The sequence below is a fragment of the Cervus canadensis genome, chromosome 29 (assembly GCF_019320065.1).
Source record: "Cervus canadensis isolate Bull #8, Minnesota chromosome 29, ASM1932006v1, whole genome shotgun sequence".
Taxonomy (NCBI): Eukaryota; Metazoa; Chordata; class Mammalia; order Artiodactyla; family Cervidae; genus Cervus; species Cervus canadensis.
In genome coordinates, this window is record NC_057414.1 from 40,542,006 (window position 1) to 40,567,101 (window position 25,096).

Below are 25,096 nucleotides of genomic sequence, written 5' to 3' on the forward strand. Positions count from 1 at the left end.
CACAGGCACCTGCTCACATCCTGCCTCTTGCCACAAACGTGCCTGGAGCGGATTCCACCCCAATTGCACCTCAAATCTGCACTTCCTCGGCATCGGCTCCAATTTGTCACCCTCCCTTCTGCGGGTACAAACAGTCCCCCATCTGTGACGTTGGCTGGCTCCACCCTTTGTAGTTTTGTTGCTGGTGTTATCTGCTTGGTCTGCCTTCAAAGTACTGCCTTTCCTGTCTCTAAACCACCCTGGGCCAGCACAGAGCCCAGTATTCTGTGTCTGCTTGCCCCGCCCGCCCCCCAGCTGCCCGTGGGCGCCCACCTGTCTGTCCACGGCTGGGGTGGAGCCCAGGTTGGAGGTGATGTGCTGAAGATCATGGCGGGGGGGGGGGGCACCTGCTCCCCCAACCCATGGGGGCGAGGGAAGCCTAGTCCCCAGGCATCAGAGGCTCTCCCAACCTTTTCACCCCATCTTTCCCCCAAATAAACCATTCCTGCTCAGCCCCCACCAAGCACAAGGAAAGGGGGTTGTTGGCCCCATTTGCAGACCTGACCCAGCTGGGCTTGCCAATCTGTCTCTGCTGGTATCTTGGCCCCCACCCCCTGGCTGTTCTGCCAGCTCCCCGACAGGCACTGTGGGGAGCAGGCCCTGGGAAGAGACATCTCAGAGCCAGAAGCCAGCTTCAGCACAATTTAACTTTTTTTAATGCAAGAAAAAAAGTCGTGTCATCAGTTGCTTTATCTCCCCACGGGCAAGCGTGGTTAAGCCTCTGAAACTTCCGATAGTGAATTCCCAACGAGGCAGCCACCTCCATCCTCCTGACACTGTGTGGGGTGGGGGCCGAGGCCTGCTACAGGTAAGGAGGCCAGTTCCTGGGGACGCGGACCCAGTGGAGGCCTAGAGAGCAGCCCTGGGAGGGTGGGCCAGGTCAGATGTCAGAGTGAAGGAGTCCCTGAGACCCCTGAGGGTGTGCCAGTGGGAAGCTGGCTGCCCTTGCCACAGGGGCTCTGTGATCACAGCCCTGGAGGTCAACCGCTGGCCCATGGGAATGTGCACTGGCCCCGGTGGGCTCAGGCTACTCAGCCTAGGGGTGCCTTTCTAAGGGCGTCCAAGTGGAGCGCTCCTTAGGAGGAAGGCAGGTGGGAGAGGGTAGGGGCTGGACCATCCCTGGTCTGTCTGGCCACCAGGCCCGGGCTGGAGCACCGAGCCACACTAGCCTCCTGAGGACCTGCCGCTCACCAAAGTGGGGCAGGGAGGTGTGCCAGAATGTTCCAGGGAAGTGAGAGGGTGAAGCAGGGGACACCGCCTCTGGGGTCTCTGGCAGGGTGTGCGCCACACGCACCCCACCTCCCATGGCTCCTGAGTGGAGTGTGGGGAAGGAGACACAACTCACAGCTTCTCAACAAGTGGCCGGAAGTTACCGGAAAATTCAGTCAAGTATGAAAGGGGTTACTTTATAGAAGAAAAACTAGCTTACGTATTTCTCTGAAAGACATTCTCTACCCCATCCACCCTGTGCCCCTGGACTCCCTGCAAAAAGGGCAGCTGGGCCTGGCTTCCGTGATGCCAAGTCAGAGGGACGCGCGAGCAAGGGCAGGGCCTGTGGACAGGGGACCTCGGGAAGGGAAGGAGGAAGGCACAGAACCAACTGAACCGCGGGCGGAGGCCGGGCTGGGCGGGGAAGGGAGCCACTGGCCTGACGGAGCGACTCAGCCTGAAACAAACAGGGACCCTGCGTCCCTGTCTACAGAGGCTGCAGCTGCAAAAGGGGCGAGCCAGGGCGACCCCCCTCCTCGGGAGGTGAGGACGGGAGGACAGAGGCCCTGTGTGCGTGGGGCTGCCAGGCGGAGGAGGCAAGAAAGAGCGCTGCCTCTAACGTTATATATTAAAAATATCCATAGTTCTTATGCACAAAATTCCATCCTTCACATATGAGTATCACCCCTGCCTCCCCAGGAGCAGCCTTAAGAGAAAGATGGTGGTTCTCCTTTGCGAGCTGAGCAAACAGCACTCAGTCTTTATGGTCTTGGGAACTGCGGGCCCTCCCCCCAGCCTCCGCCTGGCCGGGCACTGAGGTGCTGGAGTCCGGCGGCGGGGCGCTCACTCGTGCCTCCGCTTGGAGGGCGGGACCAGGTGCGGGGGCAGGTCGGCGGGCAGCTCGTGGCCCTCCAGCTTGACCTTGATGAGGTGGTTGGCCAGGGCGAACTCCTCATCATCCAGCAGCCCGTCCCGATCCACGTCGGCCAGCTTCCAGATCTTCCCCAGCACCGTGTTGGGGAGCTTGGACTTTACCATCTCCTTCTTGGCGTTGGCGCCCGTGATCTTGCCGTTGACCGGCGACAGTGTGTAGAAGATCTCGTCGTAAGTGGGCTTGTCCTTGCCCACCACCCACTCGACGTCGTCGATGCCCTCACCGGCCCCCTCGCCGTAGCCATGCCCGAAGGGCCCGTTCATGGTGCCATCGAAGGCACCGCCCTTCACGACCTGGGCGGGCATCAGGGACTCCTCCTGGCGCACCATCACCATTAGCCGGGCGATGTCGTTGGCCAGCATGTCGTCCACTGTGTCCAGCAGCTTGGGCTTCAGGGCCTGGAATTTGCTGAAGTCCTGGGTCTGCAGGAGCTCCTGTCGGGGCAGGGAAGGGCGGACAGGCCTGGGTCAGGCCCTCCCGGGCTCTGGCGCTGCAGGTGCAGCAAAGGGTCCCCAAGCAAAAAGAGCTGGCTCCATGGCCCCAACCACTTCAATCTTGGCTCCCCCATCTCTTAAATCGGAGGTAAAAACAGTCCCTTCCTAGCAGGACTGAGGCAAGAATCAATTGGGAGGAGGCTGGGGTGCCTGGCATGGCCCTGCCCTCTCCCTACCCCTCTGGATGAGTCACCACATTCCCCTGCAAGGTGTCACAGCCCGGGTCCACCTCTCCCCGGGTCAGCTTCCGATTGGGTGGGGTGCTGCTTCCACTTTGGGAGGCCCCACCCGGTGCAGCTGGGGTTCCCTCCAGAATCACTGCCCCAGTGCCCCGAGCCTTCCGCATTCCAATCTCCACCAGCCCACTCCCGGGGCACAAGGGGGTGGCCGTACCTGCATCTTGCGGAGGTTGGGGAAGTCGCCGGGGGAGATCTGATGCTCCCGCTCAATCTTCTGGTAGATCTCGCCCAGGTTGTTCACCAGCTCTTTCTTCTTGCTCTCCTTCCCAAAGACATTGGGCATCTCCTTCTTGAGGGAGCTGATGATGTAGGCGTGGACCTGACAAGACAGGGAAGGGGCAGAGTCAGGTGCTTCCCGGACACCTTCTCAGGGCGTGGCCTGATCAAGTTATGCATGATCATCAGGACAGCCTAGGGGATGACTAAGGATTAGAAAACTCCCACAAGGCTATTCCTAGATGTTTCAGGCTTTATCTAAACTCAGTACCTTAGTTAGGTATATCTAACATTAGTTCAGTCGCTCAGTCGTGTCTGACTCCTTGCGACCCCATGAATCGCAGCAGTCCAGGCCCCCCTGTCCATCACCAACTCCCAGAGTTTACTCAAACTCATGTCCATTGAGCCGGTGATGCCGTCCAGCCATCTCATCCTCTGTCGCCCCCTCCTCCTCTTGCCCCCAATCCCTCCCAGCATCAGGGTCTTTTCCAATGAGTCAACTCTTCGCATGAGGTGGCCAAAGGCCAAAGTATCGGAGTTTCAGCTTCAGCATCAGTCCTTCCAATGAACACCCAGGACTGATCTCCTTTAGGATGGACTGGTTCTATCTCCATGCAGTCCAAGGGACTCTCAAGAGTCTTCTCCAACACCACAGTTCAAAAGCGTTAATTCTTCGACGCTCAGCTTTCTTTATAGTCCAACTCTCTCACATCCATACATGACCACTGGAAAAACCATAGCCTTGACTAGATGGACCTTTGTTGGCAAAGTAATGTCTCTGCTTTTTAATATGCTATCTAGGTTGGTCATAACTTTCCTTCCAAGGAGTAAGCGTCTTTTAATTTCATGGCTGCAGTCACCATCTGCAGTGATTTTGCAGCCCAAAAATATAAAGTCTGACACTGCTTCCACTGTTTCCCCATCTATTTGCCATGAAGTGATGGGACCAGATGCCATGATCTTAGTTTTCTGAATGTTGACCTTTAAGCCAACTTTTTCACTCTCCTCTTTCACTTTCATCAAGAGGCTCTTTAGTTCTTCACTTTCTGCCATAAGGGTGGTGTCATCTGCATATCTGAGGTTATTGATATTTCTCCTGGCAATCTTGATTCCAGCTTGTGCTTCTTCCAGCCCAGCGTTTCTCATGATGTACTCTGCATATAAGTTAAATAAGCAGGGTGACAATGTACAGCCTTGACGTACTTCTTTTCCTGTTTGGAACCAGTCTGTTGGTCCATGTCCAGTTCTAACTGTTGCTTCCTGACCTGCATATAGGTTTCTCAAGAGGCAGGTCAGGTGGTCTGGTGTTCCCATCTCTTTCAGAATTTTCCACAGTTTACTGTGATCTACACAGTCAAAGGCTTTGGCATAGTCAATAAAGCAGAAATAGATGTTTTTCTGGAATTCTCTTGCTTTTTCAATGATCCAGTGGATGTTGGCAATTTGATCTCTGGTTCCTCTGCCTTTCCTAAAACCAGCTTGAACAAATGGAAGTTCATGGTTCACGTATTGCTAAAGCCTGGCTTGGAGAATTTTGAGCATTACTTTACTAGCGTGTGAGATGAGTGCAATTGTGCCGTAGTCTGAGCATTCTTTGGGATTGCCTTTCTTTGGGATTGGAATGAAAACTGACCTTTTCCAGTCCTGTGGCCACTGCTGAGTTTTCCAAATTTGCTGGCTTATTGAGTGCAGCACTTTCACAGCAGCATCCTTCAGGATTTGAAATAGCTCAACTGGAATTCCATCACCTCCACTAGCTTTGTTCATAGTAATGCTTCCTAAGGCCCACCTGACTTCACATTCCAGGATGTCTGGCTCCAGGTGAGTGATCACACCATCCTGATTACCTGGGTCGTGAAGATCTTTTTTGTACTATTCTTCTGTGTATTCTTGCCACCTCTTCTTAATATCTTCTGCTGCTGTTAGGTCCATACCATTTCTGTCCTTTATCGAACCCATTTTCTTGAAGAGACCTCTAGTCTTTCTCATTCTGTTGTTTTCCTCTATTTCTTTGCACTGATCGCTGAGGAAGGCTTTCTTATCTCTCCTTGCTGTTCTTTGGAACTCTGCATTCAAATGGGAATATCTCTCCTTTTCTCCTTTGCTTTTCGCTTCTCTTCTTTGCACAGCTAATTGTAAGGCCTCCTCAACCATTTTGCCTTTTTGCATTTCTTTTCCATGGGGATGGTCTTGATCCCTGTTCTCCTGTACAAGGTCACGAACCTCCGTCCATAGTTCATCAGGCACTCTGTCTATCAGATATAGTCCCTTAAATCTATTTTTCACTTCCACCGTATAGTCATAAGGGATTTGATTTAGGTCATACCTGGATGGTCTAGTGGATTTCCCTACTTTCTTCAATTTAAGTCTGAATTTGGCAATAAGGAGTTCATCATCTGAGCCACAGTCAGCGCCCGGTCTTGTTTTTGCTGACTGTATAGAGCTTCTCCATCTTTGGCTGCGAAGAATATAATCAGTCTGATTTCAGTGTTGACCGTCTGGTGATGTCCATGTGTAGAGTCTTCTCTTGTGTTGTTGGAAGAGTGTGTTTACTATGACCAGTGTGTTCTCTTGGCAAAGCTCTATTAGCCTTTGCCCTGCTTCATTTCATACCCCAAGGCCAAATTTGCCTGTTACTCCAGGTGTTTCTTGAGTTCCTACTTTTGCACTCCAGTCCCCTATAATGAAAAGGACGTCTTTTTGGGGTGTTAATTCTAAAAGGTCTTGTAGGTCTTGATAGAACCGTTCAACTTCAGCTTCTTCAGCGTTACTGGTTGGGGCATAGACTTGGATTACCATGATATTGAATGGTTTGCCTTGGAAACGAACAGAGATCATTCTGTCGTTTTTGAGATTGCATCCAAGTACTACTGCATTTCAGACTCTTTTGTTGACCATGATGGCTATTCCATTTCTTCTAAGGGATTCCTGTCCACAGTAGTAGATATGATGGTCATCTGAGTTAAATTCACCCATTCCAGTCCATTTTAGTTCGCTGATTCCTAGAATGTCAACATTCACTCTTGCCATCTCCTGTTTGACCACTTCCAATTTGCCTTGATTCATGGACCTAACATTCCAGGTTCCTATGCAATATTGCTCTTTACAGCATCAGACCTTGCTTTTATCACCAGTCACATCCACAAATGGGTATTGTTTTTGCTTTGGCTCCATCCCTTCATTCTTTCTGGAGTTATTTCTCCACTGATCTCCAGTAGCATATTGGGCACCTACCGACCTGGGGAGTTCCTCTTTCAGTATCGTATTATTCTGCCTTTTCATACTGCCAATACCTAACATACATCCTGCCAATTAGGGTGGCACACCCTTCCCTTCCCTACAGCGGGCAGTAACACTGGCAACCTGGCCAGAGCACAGCCCTCTAATCCTGTCGCCTTGCCAAGCAGCGTCCAGCAAGGAGGGCTGCGGCCAGCCAGCCGCACGCCCTCTTCTCCCAGACCTGCCAACTCCACCCTGAAAAACCCCTCCACTGGCCTGACCCTGTCTATCCCGCAGGGTCGAAACCTGGCTGAGAACTGCCGAGGGAAGCAGGTTGGTCACAGGGTCACAGTCACAGCTTTGCTCGTTACAGGCCGGCAGAGACTGAGCAATTCAGTTCAGGAAAAGGAAACAGTCTCACAACAGCAGGTGCAGGACAAAACTGGAGAGGCTGGGGCTTTCCAGGCATGGTGACTCAATGTGCCCGAGGGCCGCGCCATTACACGCCATCTCTGCAGATGAACGGCAGGGACCCGAAGCCTGCCCCTCGTTCTGTCCTGAGAGGCTGGGAGAGAACCCTGCCCTGGCTGGATTGGAGGCTGGGGAGGGCGGGGTGGCGGTGGCGTGGTCCTTTCCTGCGACCAAGCAGAAGTTGGACCGGAAACAGGAGGCTAGCACTCCCCTCCATTCACCACTCTCTTCCTCAGCTCAGGACGCCACTTGTCCCTTGAGGCCAGGAGCCACTTACGTGGATGTTCTAATGGGTTCCTTTCTCAGAACCAGCTCACTCATCAGGAAGGTTCCAGAAGTGAGACAGCTAGAGAACCCAGCAGCCCTGAGTCCTCTAGGGCAGGGTTCTTCTAGTCCAGCCCAAGTCCTCCAGGGCCGGGTTCTCCCTATTTACTAAGCATACAGTAGGTCACAGGAGACCGTGTCCAAGTGCAGATCCCGGTTCAGTAGGGCAGAGGTAGGACCTAGAAACCTGTGCTTCTAGCAAGCTCCAGTCTACTGGTCCTGGGGCACTCTGGGTAACCAGGATGGAGACACACCAAGGGGTGAAGGATGAAGGGTCACTGCCCATTATTTGGGACAGGGAGCACCCAGAGCTACCTGAATTCAGGCCTCAGACAGTGGGTGCCCTGAGTCACTGTGTTTGGCCCACAACAGAGTCCCAAAGCCTCTGGGCTACACACAGGCAGTCAGCTCCCTGGGGGCAGGAGCATGGCCTGGGGGCTGCCCGGCTCTCCCAGGACAGGGCCTGCCCCTGGAGATGCTCACGATGCGGCATTATCCAAAATAAATCATATGTCCTAAGGGAACATGCCATTGATCCCGTGGTAAAGAGTCCGCCTGCCAAAGCAAGAGACTCAAGAGACATGGTTTCCATCCCTAGGGTGGGACGATCCCCTGGAGAAGGAAATGGCAACCTACTCTAGTCTTCTCGCCTAGGAAATTCCACGGACAGACGAGCATAGCGGGCAATAGTCCACAGGGTCGCAAAGAGTTGGACGCGACTGAGTGTGTGAGCCCAGACACACAAGGGAACGTGCTCTGCCCCTCGATGTCTGAAGGGTCCACTGGCAGCATTAACCTTCCCTTCCCAGACCCCGGAGTCTTGTGAGGTGGGCAGCAAGGCACTGAGGCTCCAAACTCGAGCAATTCAGATGCTGTGTGCAGATGCCAGCAGGCCCTGAGCTCCCATGGAGGGTAGGGATAGTTTACAAGGCCTCTGGGGTGTAGGCCAGCCAGTGGTCTCCCTGGGCCCGCAGGCCGTCACCCTAATTCTCCACGAACTACCTCCTGTTCCAGCTGAAGCACCACTTCCCGCCCAGGTCCCCCCAGTCTGGTCCACCCTCCTCAGGACAGCTCCCCAGCCACCCGCTTCCGTAGCAACCAAGACAATACAAATAAACTGTGCTTTCTCCCCCGTGCGGCGGACAAATGCTGGGAGGGTGGGAACCTGGCAGTTCACACTGCATCCCCGGCACCCGGCATGTGCTGCAGGCACTCAGCGCTCAGCAGGCCTGGGGGGGCAGCGATGAGGCCTTGAGCGGCTCCCCCACTCACTCTCCACTCCCTAGGCCGCCTCTCAGTAGAGTGGCACCTTCTTGTTTTGATGTTTATGTGTTAAAAAGAATCTCAGTGAGGAAGAGGTTGCACCCACGGGTGCACAAGAGGACAGATTCAGACGAGGCGCGGCACAGTGTGGGCAGTGAGTGCAGGGCTGAGTCTGGGGCGCCCAGTCCCCGGGCCCTGAGCGGCTGCCCCAGGGTGCCCTGGCCCCCGGCCGCTCCCCCACGCCTACCTTGGCCAGTCGCGCCCGCTTGATGAGGTCGTTGAGCTTCCTGAGGGCGGCGTTTCGGGGCAGAGACTGGATGTCTTTGAAGAGGTCTTGCTCCTCGGCCTCGAAGAGCTTGCGGTTGTCAGGGATGAGGAGCGGGTGGGACCAGAAGGAGCCAATGTACACCCGGACCACCTCGGGGGTGTTGATGATCTTCCCCAGGGACCACATGAGGGCCCCGTAGACCCGCATCAGCTGCTGCGTCTCGATCTGGTCAGCCTTGTTCAGCACCACGCGGATCTTGTCCTCGTGGTTCTTGAGGGCCTTGATGACCTCTGAGAACTCATCGGAGATGTCCAGCTTGTGGGCGTCGAAGAGCAGGATGATACGGTCCACCCGCTCGGCGAACCACTCGAGGACGGCTGCGAAGTCATACCCTGCCGGAAGAGAAAGGGTGGGTCAGGGGCCCTGGGGGTCTGATGGCTCCCATCTCTGACTTGGCCTGGCACTTCTCAGCCTAAGTTTCCAGAAGGGACTCCTGTGGACAGCGCAGCACCCTTAGGGCAACGGGTCAGTCAGGCACCCCCTACCTCTGTACCCACCATGGTAACGCCCTCACCCATGTAGCATCTGGCACTAAGAGGTGCTTTACAAACAAATAATGGAAAGTGAAAGTCAAAGTCACTCAGTCGTTTCCAACTCTTTGCGACCCCAGGGACTATACAGTCCATGGAATTCTCCAGGCCAGAATACTGGATTGGGCAGCCTTTCCCTTCTCCAGGGGATCTTCCCAACCCAGGGACTGAACCCAGCTCTCCTGCATTGCAGGTGGATTCTTTACCAGCTGAGCCACAAGGGAAGCCCATAATAATGGAAATGAAAAAAAAAGAACAGACTTGGGCGCCACCAGCTGGGTGCCCTGCACGGCAGCCACCGCTAGGAGCAGGAAAGCCTGCAGCTGCCGCCTGCCCAGGGCTCCGTGCTCTGCGGGAATGGCATCCACCCTCCACAACAAGGCTTGGCAAGCTACAGCTCAGGGGCCGGATGTGGCCCGCCACCTGTCTCATAAGGTTTGATTGGAACACAGCCTGCTCACCTGCACTGTCTCTGGCTGTTTCTATGCTAACGACAGCAGAGCTCGGCTGTGGCAGAGACCACGAGGCCTGGAAAGCCAATCATTTTGAACACTCTGACCCTAAGAGAAAATACTTGCTGACCCTTGCTCTATAAACCTATGAAGTGCTACAAACCACTTCCCCCTCTAAAATGAAATCGGCTAGACTAAGCCCCGGTTCCCAACTCTATTCTGTGCTGTTTCCCAACAACAATTAAGGCTGTTGGTCTGTGGCTGCACAGCTGACAGAACTGTCTGGTTTCAGCTGAATTCCCAGTCCCCCAGCTTCAAACTGAACTTCCCAGCCTCTCTGCTGCAGAAACGAACAAGCCATGAAAAGGCGCACCAACCCTTTGTCCTATCTCCCTCCCCAGGGACTGGAATGCAGGTGTGAGGACAGGAGCTGGAATACCTACTCTGGATTCAGAACTATTGTATTTCACACAAACTATCAGATGCCTCATTGAAGCCAATGGATCTGTGAGTCTCTGCAATACTGGTTTAATTTGTAACCCCTTTTTACAATTATGCCACCTCAAAATGCTTCTACCTGTACTGTCCCCAGAAGTAAAACTTCTGCTTATCTTTTAGGAATACTAAGGAGTGGTAGGAAGGCCATGGAAACAAGGCCTCAAGAGTCTTTGGGAAGCTTGGGTCCCAGCCCTCGAGCCGCCACTCTCTGCATGACTCTGGGCAAATCCCCTTGTTCCTTACCTGCTGGCCAGAGGCTACCCCAAATGCAGGCCGGCCCTCCTAGGAACCACTGTGTCCTTCCCAGAGTATAGTCACGCCCCTGAGAAGGTGCCAGAGAAAGCACTCCTGTACAGAAGGGCCTGGGACACTGCCTGGAAATAGGCCAAAAACCAGCGCCCCCTCCACTGCAGAGATGTACCCACACTCCCCACCCCAACCAGGCTGGGATTTAAACAGGCCTTCTCTAGAGGCAGGAAACAGCAAAGTAGCAGGTAGAGGGGGAGACCAAAGAAAAGGACCAAGTGTCAACAAAAGGCCCAGAGTGACTCACGGTGCCACAGAGAGCGCCGTCCTCCCTGCCTTCTTGTAAGGCGGGGGCTGAGCTGTCCCGCCAAGCCTCCAGGGCTGAACGTGAGTCCAGCCTCGTGGGCCGCCTCCCCTCCAGCCAGAACACTCCCTGGGGGCGGGGGGTGCTTTAAGATAAACCAGGCCATGTGGGGCGTGCCGGCGGTGAAGCTATGCCTGGTTAGACAAACATTCCGGCTGCCCGGCCCCTGGTTCACATGGGCTCCAGGGTTGCCTGCCCGCCTGAAGCCACAGCCATGCAGGCATCTGCCCGCACCCGGAGACACGCAGAGGCAATGCAGGCCCTTAGTAAGAAAGCCCTGGAGTCCATTCCCGGCTCAGGCCACTGACTCTGTGACCTGAAGTTCTTAACTTCTGAGTTACACTTTTTTCCCTCTGTAAAAGTCAAATTACAATTCCTTCTCCTAAGTTCACAGAGAGGACTAAATGGGCTCCCAGCACAGGCCCCAGCACCGCATGACACCACATGCGGGTCAGGCAGGCTCAGGCCGGGGAGAGGGGGCAGGGCCCCCTGCAATGAGGCTCTGGGTCACCGGGTGCATCACCGCCTTGCTCTAAGGCCGGAGGCCAGCGCTGACCCTTGTGGGAAGACACCGAAACTTCAGGAAAACCCCAAATGTATGACTTCCGTCAACTTAGCACACAGCCTGGCCAGGGCAACCCGTTCCCACCACAGGACGGGGGGCGGGGAACCAGGACGCTCTGACAGGAGGCTCTGCCCGCCCGCCTGCCCCCTCCAGTTTTTGAACAGGGTGGGAGTGAGGTGGAGTCGGGGGCAGCAAAGCCCCTGTGAATGTGAACTTGAGCCTGGGCAGGGGAGCCATCAGCCTTCCAGGGGCTGTGCAGACGAAGGAACAGCCGGGCTACCAGATTCCCTGCACTCAGAGGGTGTATGAAGGCAGTGGGCAAGGGCCGGGTCACTTCCCTGCCCGCCACCGCCAGGCTGCAGGCTCCAAAGTACAAGGTCCCCAGGGCCCTGGAGGAGCCGGGAGCGGGCTGGCCCCAGCCTCGCCGCCAGCGCCTTTTATGGCCGGCTCTGGGAACGGCAGGTCAGTGCTGAGAAGGCAGTGACTCAGGACTGAAGGGCTGCTCCCTCTCAGCAAAAAAATGAGGCCCCCCTTCTCCCCTCGGCACACTGTTCATCCTCAGACCGCCACAAGTCCAAACGACCCAAGTCCCACAGCTGGGGAGGCGGCGATGCCAAAACCGAGCTGCTGGGAGAGGGGCGCCCTGATGGGCTGGGCTCGAGGCCCAGTTCGCTTTGGCCTGGGACTCAGCACGGCATGCGGGGAGCTGAGGTCACCCCCGGGCCCCACCCAGCATGGGGGGGGTGGGGGGAGCTGATGGGGGGAGAGAAGAGAAGAGAGAAAGGAGCAGGAAGACGAGAGAAAGAGGAGGAGGAATCGCCTCTGAACGAGGCACCAGGTCCACCAGCCCTGCCCAGAGTGACCGCGACCCTGCCTGCAAACCCAGCTACTCGCCGCCATCTCAAGCTGGAGCCAACAGAGCGGAGCCCATTTTTTTGCAGGTGAATGAAATTTCCTGTTTATATGGAAAGTGCTCACACTTTTGGTAAGAGAGACCGGGTGGCTGGCCAAGCACGCTCACAGGTCATGCACAGGGTCTCAGTGCTCAGACTCGAGACGTCATCGCAGATGGAGGACCACGTCCTACCACGTGGCTGCAGCCACGCAGGGCCCCCCAACACCTCAGCCTGTGTGTCTCCATGGGCACCAAAGGGCTGGACCGACCCACATCAGGGGTGCTGAGAGCAGCGACTGAGTCTGCGCCCTGTCCCAAGGGGCTCAGTAGGAGGTGACAAGTCCTGGGACCAAGGATACGTCCAGAAAGGAACTCTCGGACCCCAACACCGCCCCAGGCACTGAGCCTCCAGGCTCTGGGGCATCCTAGAGGTCAGCCTTGGCAGCAGGATCAGGCCTCACACACAGCAACCCACGCAGAAGCAGGAAGGCACGTGCGCCCAGTGAGAAGGACACCACGCTCCACGCACCAGTGCGGACACCGTGCTGCAGCCTCGGGCATCTCAGAAGGGGCGGTCATGAAGGTGCCGACACCCACAACGGCCACAGACCACACAGTCGGGGCAGGAGCTGGAAAGAAAGGGCTGAGCCTGCAGTGTGAGTAAAAGCCAGCGCCGATAAGAGACAAGCTTGGCTCAGGAGGTTCTGGGACATTGAAGACTTTATGAAATGATGAAACAAGTCAGTCACGGGGGATGATTCTACCGGTATGAAGTGCCTCGAGTCAAACCCACAGACAGAAGGTGGAATGGTGGGGGCCAGGGGCTGGAGACGGGGCGGGAAGCTGTACTTTAACGGGGACAGAGTTTTCTCTTGGGAAGGGGAAGAAAGTTAGGGAGGAGATAGGTGGTGGTGGTGTTTGTACAACAATGAGAGTGTACTTAAAGCTACTGACCTGTGCACTTAAAATATGGTTGAAATGGTAAACGGCATGCTATGCATATTTCAGACTTCCTGTAGCTCATACGATAAAGAATGTGCCTGCAGTGCAGATCAGGGTTTGATCCCTGGGTCAGGAAGATCCCCTGGAGAAGGGAATGGCAACCCACTCCAGTATTCTTGGCTGGAGAAATCCATTGACAGACCATCGGGTTGCAAAGAGTCAGACATGACTGAGTGACTGACACTTTCATGCATATTTTACATGGGCGTGTAGACAGGAGGCCCCAGCCTGCCCCTCGCCTTGGCCCTGTCCCCACTGAGCCTCCTGCAGGTCCCAGCTGCTGCAGAGGTTCTGCCCCTGTGGATCTGGCTCCCTCCAGACAGGGTCTGCCTTCCAGTCAAGAGTCTCGCTCTCCACCCTCTGGCACAGAGGTGAAGAGGGAAGAGTTGGGATTCAGGCTTGCCCCTGCCCAGCACCCTCCAAACACAGGTTAGTTCCAGTAGCTGGGGGGAAAGCTGCTTCAGATATTCCAGAAGTTTCTAGAATGCAAACAATAGAGGGTTTGTCTCCAGTCGACTTTTGTTTCCTGCCATTCAAGCTGCGTGGGCCTTGGCGTTTCTTGCCACAGCTCCCATCACATATGCTTGACCCGCACCGGGGCCAGGAGGAAGGGGTGCAGGAGGACAAGAGAGATTAAAGAGCGAAGAATACACACCGTGAGGACTTATTCAGAGTTTCCTTGGGCTACAGTTCTTACGGGAAGGGCACAGAGGTGGCAGAGTGGGGCCTCCCCAGTATAGGCATTTACCCAAAGAAACTGAGAAATTGGGACTTCCCTGGTCCAGTGGTTAAGACCCGGCACTTCCACTGCGGGGGCACCGGTTTGATCCCTGGTCAGGGTACTAAGACCCCATATGCCTCAAGAACTGAGAAATTAAAATTAGCACCCTGCACGAATTAGAACCCTGCAGAAGCTTTATTCAAAACTGCTCCAAACCAGAAACCCAGATGTCACTCGACAGGAGGATGGATGACAAGTTACAATACATCCATACTCCAGGATACAACAGCTACAAAAAGGAATAAATTGCAGGCTCTCAGAGATGAATGAGCCTCAAAAGCACATGCTAAGTGCAAGAATACAGACACTAAAGGCTTCATTCTGCATGATTCCGTCTATGACTTTCTGGAAAGGCACGACCTTGGGGCAAAGATCAGCGGTTGCCTGATGAGGGATGTAGATGAGGGACTACAAAGGGGTGCAGGGAACATTCTGGGGGTGATGAAAGCTGTATCTCGGTCATGGTGGTAGTGGTTACACAACTGCTGCCTTGGCTGAACTTTTATCGTATGTAACAGACCTCAATAAATCTGGCCTAGAAATAAGCAACAAAGAACAGGGGGGGGGGGCGGGGGGAAGGGTGGATGGACTCTGGAGTCAGGCCTGGACCTTCTACTCTCTGAGCTTCTGTTTCTTCATCTGCAATGTGAAGGTGGTTAAGTTTCACTGTGACTGAGTGAGTGCCTGACCCGCCCTAAGCACTCCGTAAATGTTTGCAATCTCTTACTCACAGGATTTGTATTTTGGGCCCAAGAAGCTCAAATTCCGACGGCTGTGTGGGCAACGACTTCTAATGTGTGAAGAATGCCTTGTACCCCAAATATAAACTGAGCGTTTGCAGGCAGCTGCCCGAGAACAGGTGGGGCTCCAGCATGGGCTGGTCCTACGCCCCCGCGGGCAGAGCGGCCAAAAGCTGGGCAGGGGCGGGGGTGGGGGGGGGGTGGGGGGAGGTAGTGAGAGGAAGGCCCTGAGGAGGGTAGCTGTGCTGAATGAAGCCAGGCCCCCAGAGGAGGTCCTGGAGTCTGAAGGGAAATGCCTGCTGAGTCAGGGCTGCCCCTCCTCCAGCCTCCTCGGGATGTCCTTCAGAGAAAGGCCTTCCTCATCACAGTCTGGGAATCCCTGGGTTTTTCAGTGTATTTTTCTTCAGCTGACATTTGTGGAACACTGAACTGGGCAGTGGGCACTAGGGCAAAAGCTTAACACATGCAAATTCCTGTGGCCATCGATGAGGACCCGGAGGCTGGGCGGCTCTCCCTGTTCTATTGACGTGGCTCCTGGGGGCGCAGCAACCCCCGAGGGCCCAGCTCCTAAGCACTGACCTGGGACCCGAACCTTCTGCCATCATCTGTGCTGGGGGTGCTGGAACCCAGAAGGGATGCAGTACTCAGCCTCTCACGAGGCTTCAAGGCAGCCTCATGGAGCCGTTCAATGGGCTACGGAAAACCTAGTGAGCTTTCAGGGCCAGGGCCTCTCAGGAGCAGGCAGCAGGAAGGGCCACCTGTGGTCAGAGGGCTCCAGGGTTGGGCCAGGGATGGCTCCTGAACTTAGATGGAGCCTGGGATCCAGGGACAGCTAGCAGGAGCAAGTAAGAATCCAGCCTTAGCCAGGGCTCCCAGGTCCTGTCCATGGACAGACTTCTAGCTGGAGGCAGAGAATAAGGAGGGAGAAAAAGCAGAAAGAAAGCTCAGCATTGCTGTTCAAAGCCCTAAACCTCAGGCCCATTTCTGGACTTGGAATCTGATCTCAGGTGGGGAGAGAAAGACGGTAGACCCTGCGCATTCCCGGAGCCGAGCCCGGCACAGCAGGGCCCAGGGCTTGTCGGAGCCACGCTCTTAGAGCTCCTCGGCCCAGAGCGCCATCCTCCGGCACACTGAAGCCTCTGCTGGGCTTGAATCCCAGCGCCAGCACGTGCTGGCCCGTGTCCTCTTAGTCTCCTTAATGGTGCTAAGCCTCTGTTTCCTCATCTGAAGAGCAGCGGCTTCCTGACAGAGGCAGCTGCTGCAGCCGGCGAGTGGCGCTGGTTTCCAGTGCAGAGGTCAAGCAGAAAGCAGACACTGGCCGGCCGAGCTCCATCCCCTAATGCAACTCAAAACGACTGGCCCCTGCTGACTCCACTCCCACAGGGAGGGGGAAAACGAGGCACAAAATTTGCGGCTCAGCTCACAGCCTCGCCGTGACAGTGGCAGGGGTGCCCTGGCCCGGCCCCTGCTTCCACCGAGCGCCTCCCTCCGCTGCCCACGAGGAGCGGCGTGGGAAGACCCACTCCTGCCCAGGCCGTGCCGGCAGCCAGCAGCCTGGGAGCCCCAGGCGCCAGCCCCACGGGCCCCATGTGCCCTCTGGAATGCCCTGTGTCAGTCACACGGGCAGCACCCAAGAATGAATGCCGGCCCCGCAGGTCACCTTTGTCCGCTGACATGAGAGCACTTTATCTTCAGAGGCACTCAGGAGATTAGCACAAGGGGGTTGGGGGGCAGCCCCAGACCCCCCCAAGGCCCCTGCTCTTCCCTGCAGCACTTCTCAGGCGTCTCCTGCGGGGCCTGGGCTGGGTCCTGACTGCTTTGGGCCTGCTCGGGCCCCACCTCTTATCTCCCACCCAGTACTTCCTGCACACGCTAGGCCCCGTTCAGAAAGGGGAAAAGTCAGGAGGGTCAGGCCAACAGGGTGGGAACTGGAGGTAAATGCAATAAGTGACACCAATTTTAGCCTCCAGAAGGCTGCTCGACTTCCAGGGAATGAGGTCAGCAGACCGCAGAAATGCCTGCTGCCTGCCTGGGACCCATGTGTGCTGTGGACCTGATCTTTCTGAGAGGGAAACACCTGCTTTCCACCCTGTAGGCCCCGGGAGCGAGGGGTGGCCACCAGGGAGCCTGGAACTCACTGCCCTCCCGACTTCCTCTGCCGGGGGACACGGGACGTCTGCGGCGACAGATGAATGGGGTCTCCAAGGAGAAGCCAACCACTTTTGTGTCCACCTGGAGGACACCACCCCGGAGGCCATACCCAGCACATCTAAGAGGTCCAGTCCGATGGCCTTTCTCCACTGATAAAACGTTGACCCCAAACATAGCCCACAGTAAATCCCAACTTGGTAACTTTTAGTGCGCGCTAAGTCGCTTCAGTCGTGTCCGACTTCGTGCGACCCCTTGGACTATAGCCCCGCAGCCGCCTCTGTCCATGGGAGTCTCCAGGCAAGAATACTAGAGTCGGCTGCCATGCCCTACTCCAAGGGATCTTCCCGACCCAAGGATCGAACCCACATTTCTTCAGTCTCCTGTATTGGCAGACGGGTTCTTTACCACTAGTGTCACGTGGGAAGCCCAAAACTTTTAGTAGAATACTTTAAGACCACTAGAGTTATAGAGGGAAAGAAACAGTGGATAAAATCAGCTGGATCCCTCACAGGAGAACAGCCCTCCTTCAATCAAAGTGATGCACTTATCGGTAAGCCAACCTCGTTCCTCCTGCCCATGATGGGGGAATACAGCAGTCTCCTGCTAGCTTCTTCCTCCAAGTATCTGCCATGTGCATGGGTACCAAGTGGGCCGGGACGGCCTGGTGCCCAGTAACATGCATACGGCCTGACTGCAGAGCACGCTGAGGCCCTGCTCGGTGCCTGCCCTGCAGGCAGCAAGTCCGGACACCACTGCCTGCCTTTCTAGGGATGGGGTGAGGAAGCAGACGAAAGGGAGCAGGGGAGGGAAACACCCCTGCAGGCAGGGCCAGGGTAACCTGTGCAGCAAGACCGACACTCATGGGACTTCCTTCGTGGTCCAGCAGCTAAGACTCTGTGCTCCTAATACAGGGGGCCTGGGTTCGATCCCTGGTCAGGGAACTAGAGTTCACATGCCACAAGAAGACTTTGCATGCCCCAGTGAAGACTGAAGAGCCTGCGTACTGCAACTGGGGATCCGGTATAGCCAAGTAAATAAATATTGGGAAAAAAAAAAAAGAAAGGCAGATACGCCCAACTCCTCAGTCCCCTGAGCTCTAAGCCCCCTGCCTGAAGTTTCAAAAACTGCCCAGCAGGGGAACTTCACAGCACTGGTGGAAAACTGCTGTTTCCGAGTTCCCTTTTAGGAGACAACAGGGACCACAAGAACCCTCAATGCTTTTCCTTAAATACCTTAACTGCCAGCTCTGAAGGTTGTAAGAGGGTGGCGTTTGGGGAGGATGTGTGTGTGCGTGCCAAGTCACCTTAGTCATGTCCAACTTTGAGCCACCCTATGGACTGTAGCCCGCCAGCCTCCTCTGTCCATGGGATTCTCCAGGCCAGAATACTGAAGTGGGTTGTCATGCCCTCCTCCAGGGGATCTTCTCGACCCAGGGATCAAACCTGTGTCTCCTGCTGCTACCTGCACTGCAGGCGGATTCTTTACCGTAGAGCCACTGGGGAAGCCCTTTTTATGAAGCCTATTATTATCCCTTATCCAAAGATGCATTCACATCAACTGACCAATCTGATCTGACTTCCCAGAGTCAGGAGACCCCTCTCCCCGCCTACTCCCCGAAGCCATTAAAGACAGAACTCTACAGAGCCTCAAAGGAAGTTCCCCCAGGGTAGCTCAGTCCTGGAGGGAGATGGAGAAGAAATTCCCTTTTGTGGGTCTCTCTCTTTAAGAGTAACTTAATCAGATATTCAAGGCTTGTTTTGGCAAATGACAAGAGCCTTGTTTATCAGGCATTTTCTTAAAACCAGGTTGGAATAATAACAGCAATAAGAAAGAAAAAATTGGCCCTGCCACTTTCAAAGAGGTCCCTAAATCTGCTCTCTTGAGCCCTTAGAGTGTAACTATCATCAGGGTGGAAAACCTAAAAGTTGAAACCAGATGGAGAGATAAGAGAGCAGTTTCAGCATGTTCTGATGCAATCCCGTATCGACAGGGGCCCACAAGCCAGGAAAAAAAAAGGAGCAGCAGGCTTTCTCAGCACCGAAAACAGGGCCCCCGCCCCCTCACAGATATACTGCCTCCCAAATCTCAGACTGCTGGCTTCTGCTGCGAAGCTCACTAATGCCAGGCAGCCCGCTGGGGAAGGGGGAGAGACAGGAGAGGCCTGCGAGTTAATGATAAACAAATCTGGCCACTTGTCCTCAACCCCCTCTGAGGCTGATCCTGTTTCACTTTTATATTTGCAGCTGCAGGCTCTGCTCCGAGCTGGCCCCCATGCTCCTCCCAGAAAGCATTCAAACCCTGAGGCTCCCCTCCCTCTACAGAAAGAGGCAGCAGCAGAAATATAACCCAGTTCAGGCACATCCTAAACCAGATCTTTAGAAAAGCTTGGAGAAGTTGGGACAGGAGTTTACACAACTAGAATGGGCCTGGTGCACTAATATTCAGCACGTAAAACTTACCACCACGCACGGCACCCAGGGAGGCTGCTGATGAACAGCATTTAAGCAAATTTAAACATGTTTCCACAGCCCAAAATGTTTAACAGATCCCTGCCAGCTTCTCCTTTTGGCTCACTCTTTCAAGTCAAACTGTTCTCTCACAGTCCTGCTGGACTCGCTAGGAATTTATACACCTCTGGGAGGCAAAGTTTTCAAACTAAGGTGAATGAGCCCCAGGGGAACCAGAGGCTCATTCAGAGCAGCCATGCTGACTGGGGTACCTGGACCTCCCAGCCAACCAGGATCCTGTCCTCCTTTCCAGAAGGCCCCAGGGACAGCTGGCTGTCGTCCCACCCTGACAGCTCCTGTATCCTCAGCAAAGGGAGCCGCCACGCAGACAGCAAGGCTGATGGGAAAAGGGTTCTCACTCGGGCTGGGAGAGACTTGAGCAGCCTCTGGGCCACGTCCCTGACGTCAAACCGAAGTCGTCTGGTGACACTGGGTGCCCCGGGCTGTGTTAGAGCCTGTTTACCTCTGCTGATGCGCTGCTTCTCTCCAGACAGGATCCCCGGGGTGTCGATGATGCTTATGCTGTCCAGGACCGGGTTGGGCAGCTGGGCGCACATGAACCTGAACGAGAGCAAGAGCCCGAAGAGCGAGGTCAAGATTCGGGTATCATTGCCCTGGGTCAAACAGCAGTGATGTCTGTACTCCCTCATCTCTGCCTCTGGCTTCCCTTTAAGAAGCAAGGAACCTAAAGGAGGTTTCTCTACTGTCTTAAGTTTCCAGGGGTGGGAACTCCCTGGTGGTTCAGTGTTGAGGATGCTGCCCTTCCACTGCAGGAGGCACAGGTTTGATCCCTGGTGGGGGAACTAAGATTCTGCATACCGTGTGGCCAGAAAAAAAAAAAAAAAGGTTTCCGGGGTGGCCAGCAGATTGCTAGTATTGTCTTAACTGGGAATCCAACCAGCAAGCTCCAACTGACAGACATCAGCATTTCCCTTACTGAGCTCTTCCCCCCAGAGTTCGAGAGTTCAACTTCCAAGTTGCTGACATGTTAGCGAAAACTGCACGCACAAGCCTCAGTCACCATTCAAATCCAGAAGGAAGGGAGAAGAGTGACAAACGGGGACCTTGGAATTCCATATTCAGATTTTCAACCACCTGGCTACATTTCCACACACCAAGAGAGATGGTCCTTTCCTATACCTGCGGGAGCCAGCTGGTATGGCTGGCTGGTATGGTGGGAGGGAGCCTTCCCTCCCACCCAGCTGCTCGGGTGAAAGTACTGCGGTGGCCAGCGACAGCCAGGGGACCACACAAGCTGGTGGATGGTGGGGCAGGGAAGCACAGACACCAGATTCTCTGAAAGTCAAAGCAAAGTGGGGAGGAAGGAAGCCACAGAGTCATGGGCGAGGGCTCAGCTCTGTGTGCGTGAGTTCCCGCCGAGCTCAAAACAGCCCAGAAGGACTGTCCCATCTGATACCAGAGATTCTCGACTGGTCACAGAGAAGTCCGTTAAACACTTCTCTAGAAAAGGTACTGCAAGCAAAGAAAATACTGGCCCATTGTCTAGGAATCTGAGGAGATGAGCTTCTCCCTGTGGCCCCAACCCCCTAAGTGACCGCAGCCCACAGGCCAGGGGCCGCTGGCCGGGGGCAAGGGGTGCTGCCTGCAAGCACAGCCGAGCAGAAGCTGCTGACCCTCACGATGAAGAAAGCTTGAGCCTCATCCTCACTGTGCCAGCAGCAGAGCACACATGCTGTCAATAAACCGCACGACCTGGCGCTCCTGCCAGGGAAGGAGTCAGCGGCGAGAAAACCAAAACGGGAGGATTTTCAGCCGGCTCTGAGACGTAACATACGTAAAACGGTCTAGTCAAGAGCCTAGCCAGTAAGTTGACATTTGTTCAGATCAGGTGCTCTGCAAAACCCGGGGAGTGAGGCTGCAAACATGAAAGGGAGCGGGCAGTGTAGATGCATCCCATCCTGTTTTCTCACCAACAAGGACGTGCTGATTTCATCTCGAGCTACAAGTACCAGTTACAAGTACCCAGGCTGCGCCCTGCCTCTGACTTGAGTCTTAGAGCAGCCACTCAGGGGGAAGAGGCCGGAAAGTCAAGTCCATGACTCAATGAGTCTCTTTAAGGGTGAGGGAGAGGCTGTGTCAGCCAGTGAAGAGCCCCCTTTGTGTGCCCCGGCTGGCCGGCGGCGCTGGTGTACTACACGGGCTGACACAGCTCGGGCCTCGGCTCCAGCGCAAAGCCACATCCCCACCCTCGGCTGATGAGGCCCCTTCCGGTGAGGTCGTTAGTATTTTGGGACCCTCTGGCGAGGAAGCAGTGGCAGAGGAAATAAAAGCGTAGCTCTGGGGTCCTGCGGCACCAGCATAGTCAGGGTGCCTCTCTTCGACTCGGCATTCCTGAACTGCTGTTTTGTTCTGTTTTTTTTTTTTTCCCAGGGAGAAGCAGCAGGAGGAGGTAACTGGCTGCACAAAGGCAGACAGTCGGCTCTGCAAGGGCGCTGCATTAACTTGCTCGGTGGTGAACTCGTCAACGGCTGGGCTCCCTGAGCAGCGGTTTCCTGAACAAGATGATGGCTAAGATCCCTTCCAGCTCTGAAACTTTAGGTCTCCAAATTCAGAAAACAGGTCATACATCCACTTCTCCTTACAAAAAAGGTCTGCTCTCGCAATCAATAGTGGACACCTAAGGCCAGCAGGAGATATAGCTCCTTCCTTCTAGCCTCCCAAATTTCTCCGGGAGAGCAGACCTAAGAGTCTCGGAATTCCCAGCCTGGCAGGGAAACTTTCCACAAGACTGTACGGTGCCCACCAGGTGACAGTCAGCCAGCTGCCTGTCTACAGGTACAGGTCTCAAACCCCAGTATCCCTCCGAGGCGGGCTCCTGGCCAGGAGGACCCTGCCTCTTCAGGAGTCTCACTCCAAGGACTTTACTCTGGCCCTAACTCACCAACACCAGAAGCCATGAAACAGGAAGGCAGGTTTAAATGCCCCGAAGAGGCAAAAAGACAACAGAAGCCCGCCTGTCTTCTCGGTTAAAAGGTCAGCTTTGCACACCTAGGTCAGCCTGGCCACTGGCTGGGATCAAGGGTGAGCTGGTCTACCCTGTGGGGCTGGACTGTGTCTGGAAAGGAATGTGATCACACAGGGCGGGGACCTTCTGGAAGGCAAGAGTCAGGGATTCCTTCCTAGGCCCTTCCCCAGAAGGGACTTTGAAAGGCATGTAAAGTCACTCCTCTAAAGGAGTTTGGCAGAGAAGACAGTAGATTTGTGAAGTCCTTTGGTATGTCCCCTGGGGGCGTGGGGGGAGGGATTTTAGAATCCCCATTGAGCTGGGACCTTGAGTTCCTTTAGAGAAAAGTGAACCAGGCTGTAGCGCTCCTGAGAGAGCAGGCTGACGCATTTCATTCATAGCATCCTGAAGGTTAGACCTTTACAGGGTTACCCTCATTTACCCATTTAACTGGGAAACGGAGGCCCAAGTAGGTTTGGGAACATCCTAGGGAGTTTACAGGGGCTGGAATCTCATTCGAGGGCTCCAGGGGCCACGGCCTGGCCGCCCAGACCCTTACCCCAGAAACCTTTAAAGCAACACAGGCCCTTCAGAGCTGCCCCTGGAAGAAGTGCTGGGGCTCCCCTCTGTCTGCTGCCTCTGCAGGCCGCCCCAAACTCAGCAGGCCACAGCAGATCTCCCCGGTCCCTCCTCCACAAACCACCGGTCCCCGGGGAGACACACCACACCAGCAAAGTGAACATCTAAAAGTTTCACTGTATTTTTCCAGGACACTTAAGAAACAGACCCTTGAAGCGAGGGGGTGAGGGGGTTGGTTTGAATGAATTAGGTGCGCCCAGACTTAGGGAAGGAGGTGGAAACCAAGATTACCTGAGGGATGTGAGGAGTCTGGGATCTGCCAGGGTGGGGGGTTGGGAGTTAAACCGATAACCTGGGAAATTCGGGGGGTGGGCCGGAGACAGAGCCGCGGGAGCCGGCGACGCCCATTCGCAGACCCCCTTGGTAAGGGTTTTCTTTGGAAAGCGGCAGGGGACCCAGTTCCGGGGAGTGGTCGCTGGCGGGGGGGGGGGGTCTCGCGGGGGCTTCGGACAAAGAACAGCGGAGGCAGTGGTCACTGGACGGTCGGGACCGGCGGCCCCCTCCCCCGGGTCGAGGGGTGGCTACCTGTTGAGGAAGGCGTTGCCGAAGGCGTTGAGCTTGCGGAAGGGCCGCCGCGGGTCGACGACGAGCGCGTTGCCCGGCACCACGCCCTCGGTGGGGCCGTGCATGACCGCGATGAAAGAGTCAGTGGTGGGCTCGGGCCCGATGCGCATCCCCGGGAAGTCCTGCTCAATCAGGTGCCGGATGAAGGTGGTCTTGCCCGTGCTGTACTGGCCCACGAGGAGCACCATGGGCTTGTTGTCGAAGTCAGCGTCCTCCAGCGCGGGCGAGTGGAACTCGTGGAAGCGGTAGTGCTCCTCCAGGGGCAGCAGCTTCTGCGCGTACAGCTGCCGCAGCCCCTCGGACACTGTCTGGAAGAGCTCCGGCTCCTTCTTGCGGCGGGCATCCTTGCTGACCCAGCTGAACATGCTGCCGGACACCGGGCTGGCTGCTGCGGGGCGAAGGGGCGGCTGAGAGCCGGGCGAGGACGCGGAGCCGAGGCTGGGCCGGGCCGGCCGGCTGAGGGGGCGGTGGGGCAGGGGGGCGGGGAGCGGTCCGCACTGCGCAGGCGCACGGCGCGGCCAGCCGAGTGCCCTTCTGTACAGTGGAACGCGCGCCTAGCCGTGCTCTCTTTATAAGGCCCGGCCGCGCGTCCCAGCGCGCGCGCCGCCGCCACTCGGGGCCGCGGGGAGCTGGGAGAGGGAAGGAGGAGCCCCGCCCGCGCGCTCCGCGCCACGTCCTCCCCTCCCCCGCCTCTCATTGGCCGATTCCAAATCTCGCGAGCGCCGCTAGTTCCGCTGAGGCCCCCACCCCCACCCCGGGCCCGGGTGCCGTGGCAACCGCACCTGTTTCGCCCCGCCCCTCGTGGGGCTACTCGCGGAAGTCCTGCGGTCGCGAAGGCGGCTGGCCGGAGGGCGGCGCGCGGAGCTTCTAGGGTCTGCACGCCTTCCTCCCCCGCGAGATTCCCAGTTGGACACCCCAGTACCCTGAATACGCGCCCCACCGCAGCTCCCGCAATGGACGGCCCTCCTCCTCCCACTCAGAATCCCCCAGAAGCATGGGGGAACCCCTGGTGCCATGCGTCCCCTGTCTGCACTGCCCTTCCTTGCCTCCTCCTCTCGCCCCTGCTTCCCTGACACTCCTTCTCATCCCCTCGTCTTTTATCTGCTCTGGGAGAGGGAGAGACAGGAATGAGGTAGTGGAGAAAGCTGAGGGAGTACACTATCCAAGGCGGGGTGGTGACTGGGGAAATAAAAATGGGAAGGGAGGAGGCTGGTGGGGAAAGTCTGAGCCGTCGCAAGAGACCTGAGCTCCCCACAGGCCAGGAATTGGGAGCTGGGACACTGCAGTGGAGGACACACATGACATAGAACACGCAAGAAAAAAGATACCGCCTCCCTCAAGAGGCTGCCTCTGAGGGTGGGGAAGTGGGGTGAAGAGGAAGTTAGGCCCTCTGGCACTTCGAGTTTTGAGGAAGTTCATCAGAAATTCCCTATGTGGGGTGGAGGGGAAATGTGGGGCAAC

General features: G+C 55.9%; 1 protein-coding gene across 1 annotated transcript; it reads right to left on the reverse strand.

The window, feature by feature from the left end:
- Positions 1-672: 672 nt before the first annotated feature.
- On the reverse strand, positions 673-24,274 carry EHD1 (EH domain containing 1). The gene is made up of 5 exons (XM_043451357.1): positions 23,597-24,274; positions 19,931-20,028; positions 8,656-9,068; positions 3,070-3,234; positions 673-2,616 (listed from the first exon to the last, which is right to left on the reverse strand). The coding sequence occupies exons 1-5, from the start codon at positions 23,998-24,000 to the stop codon at positions 2,092-2,094; spliced, it is 1,605 nt and encodes a 534-aa protein (XP_043307292.1). The 5' UTR covers positions 24,001-24,274; the 3' UTR covers positions 673-2,091.
- Between the last annotated feature and the right edge of the window lie 822 nt (positions 24,275-25,096).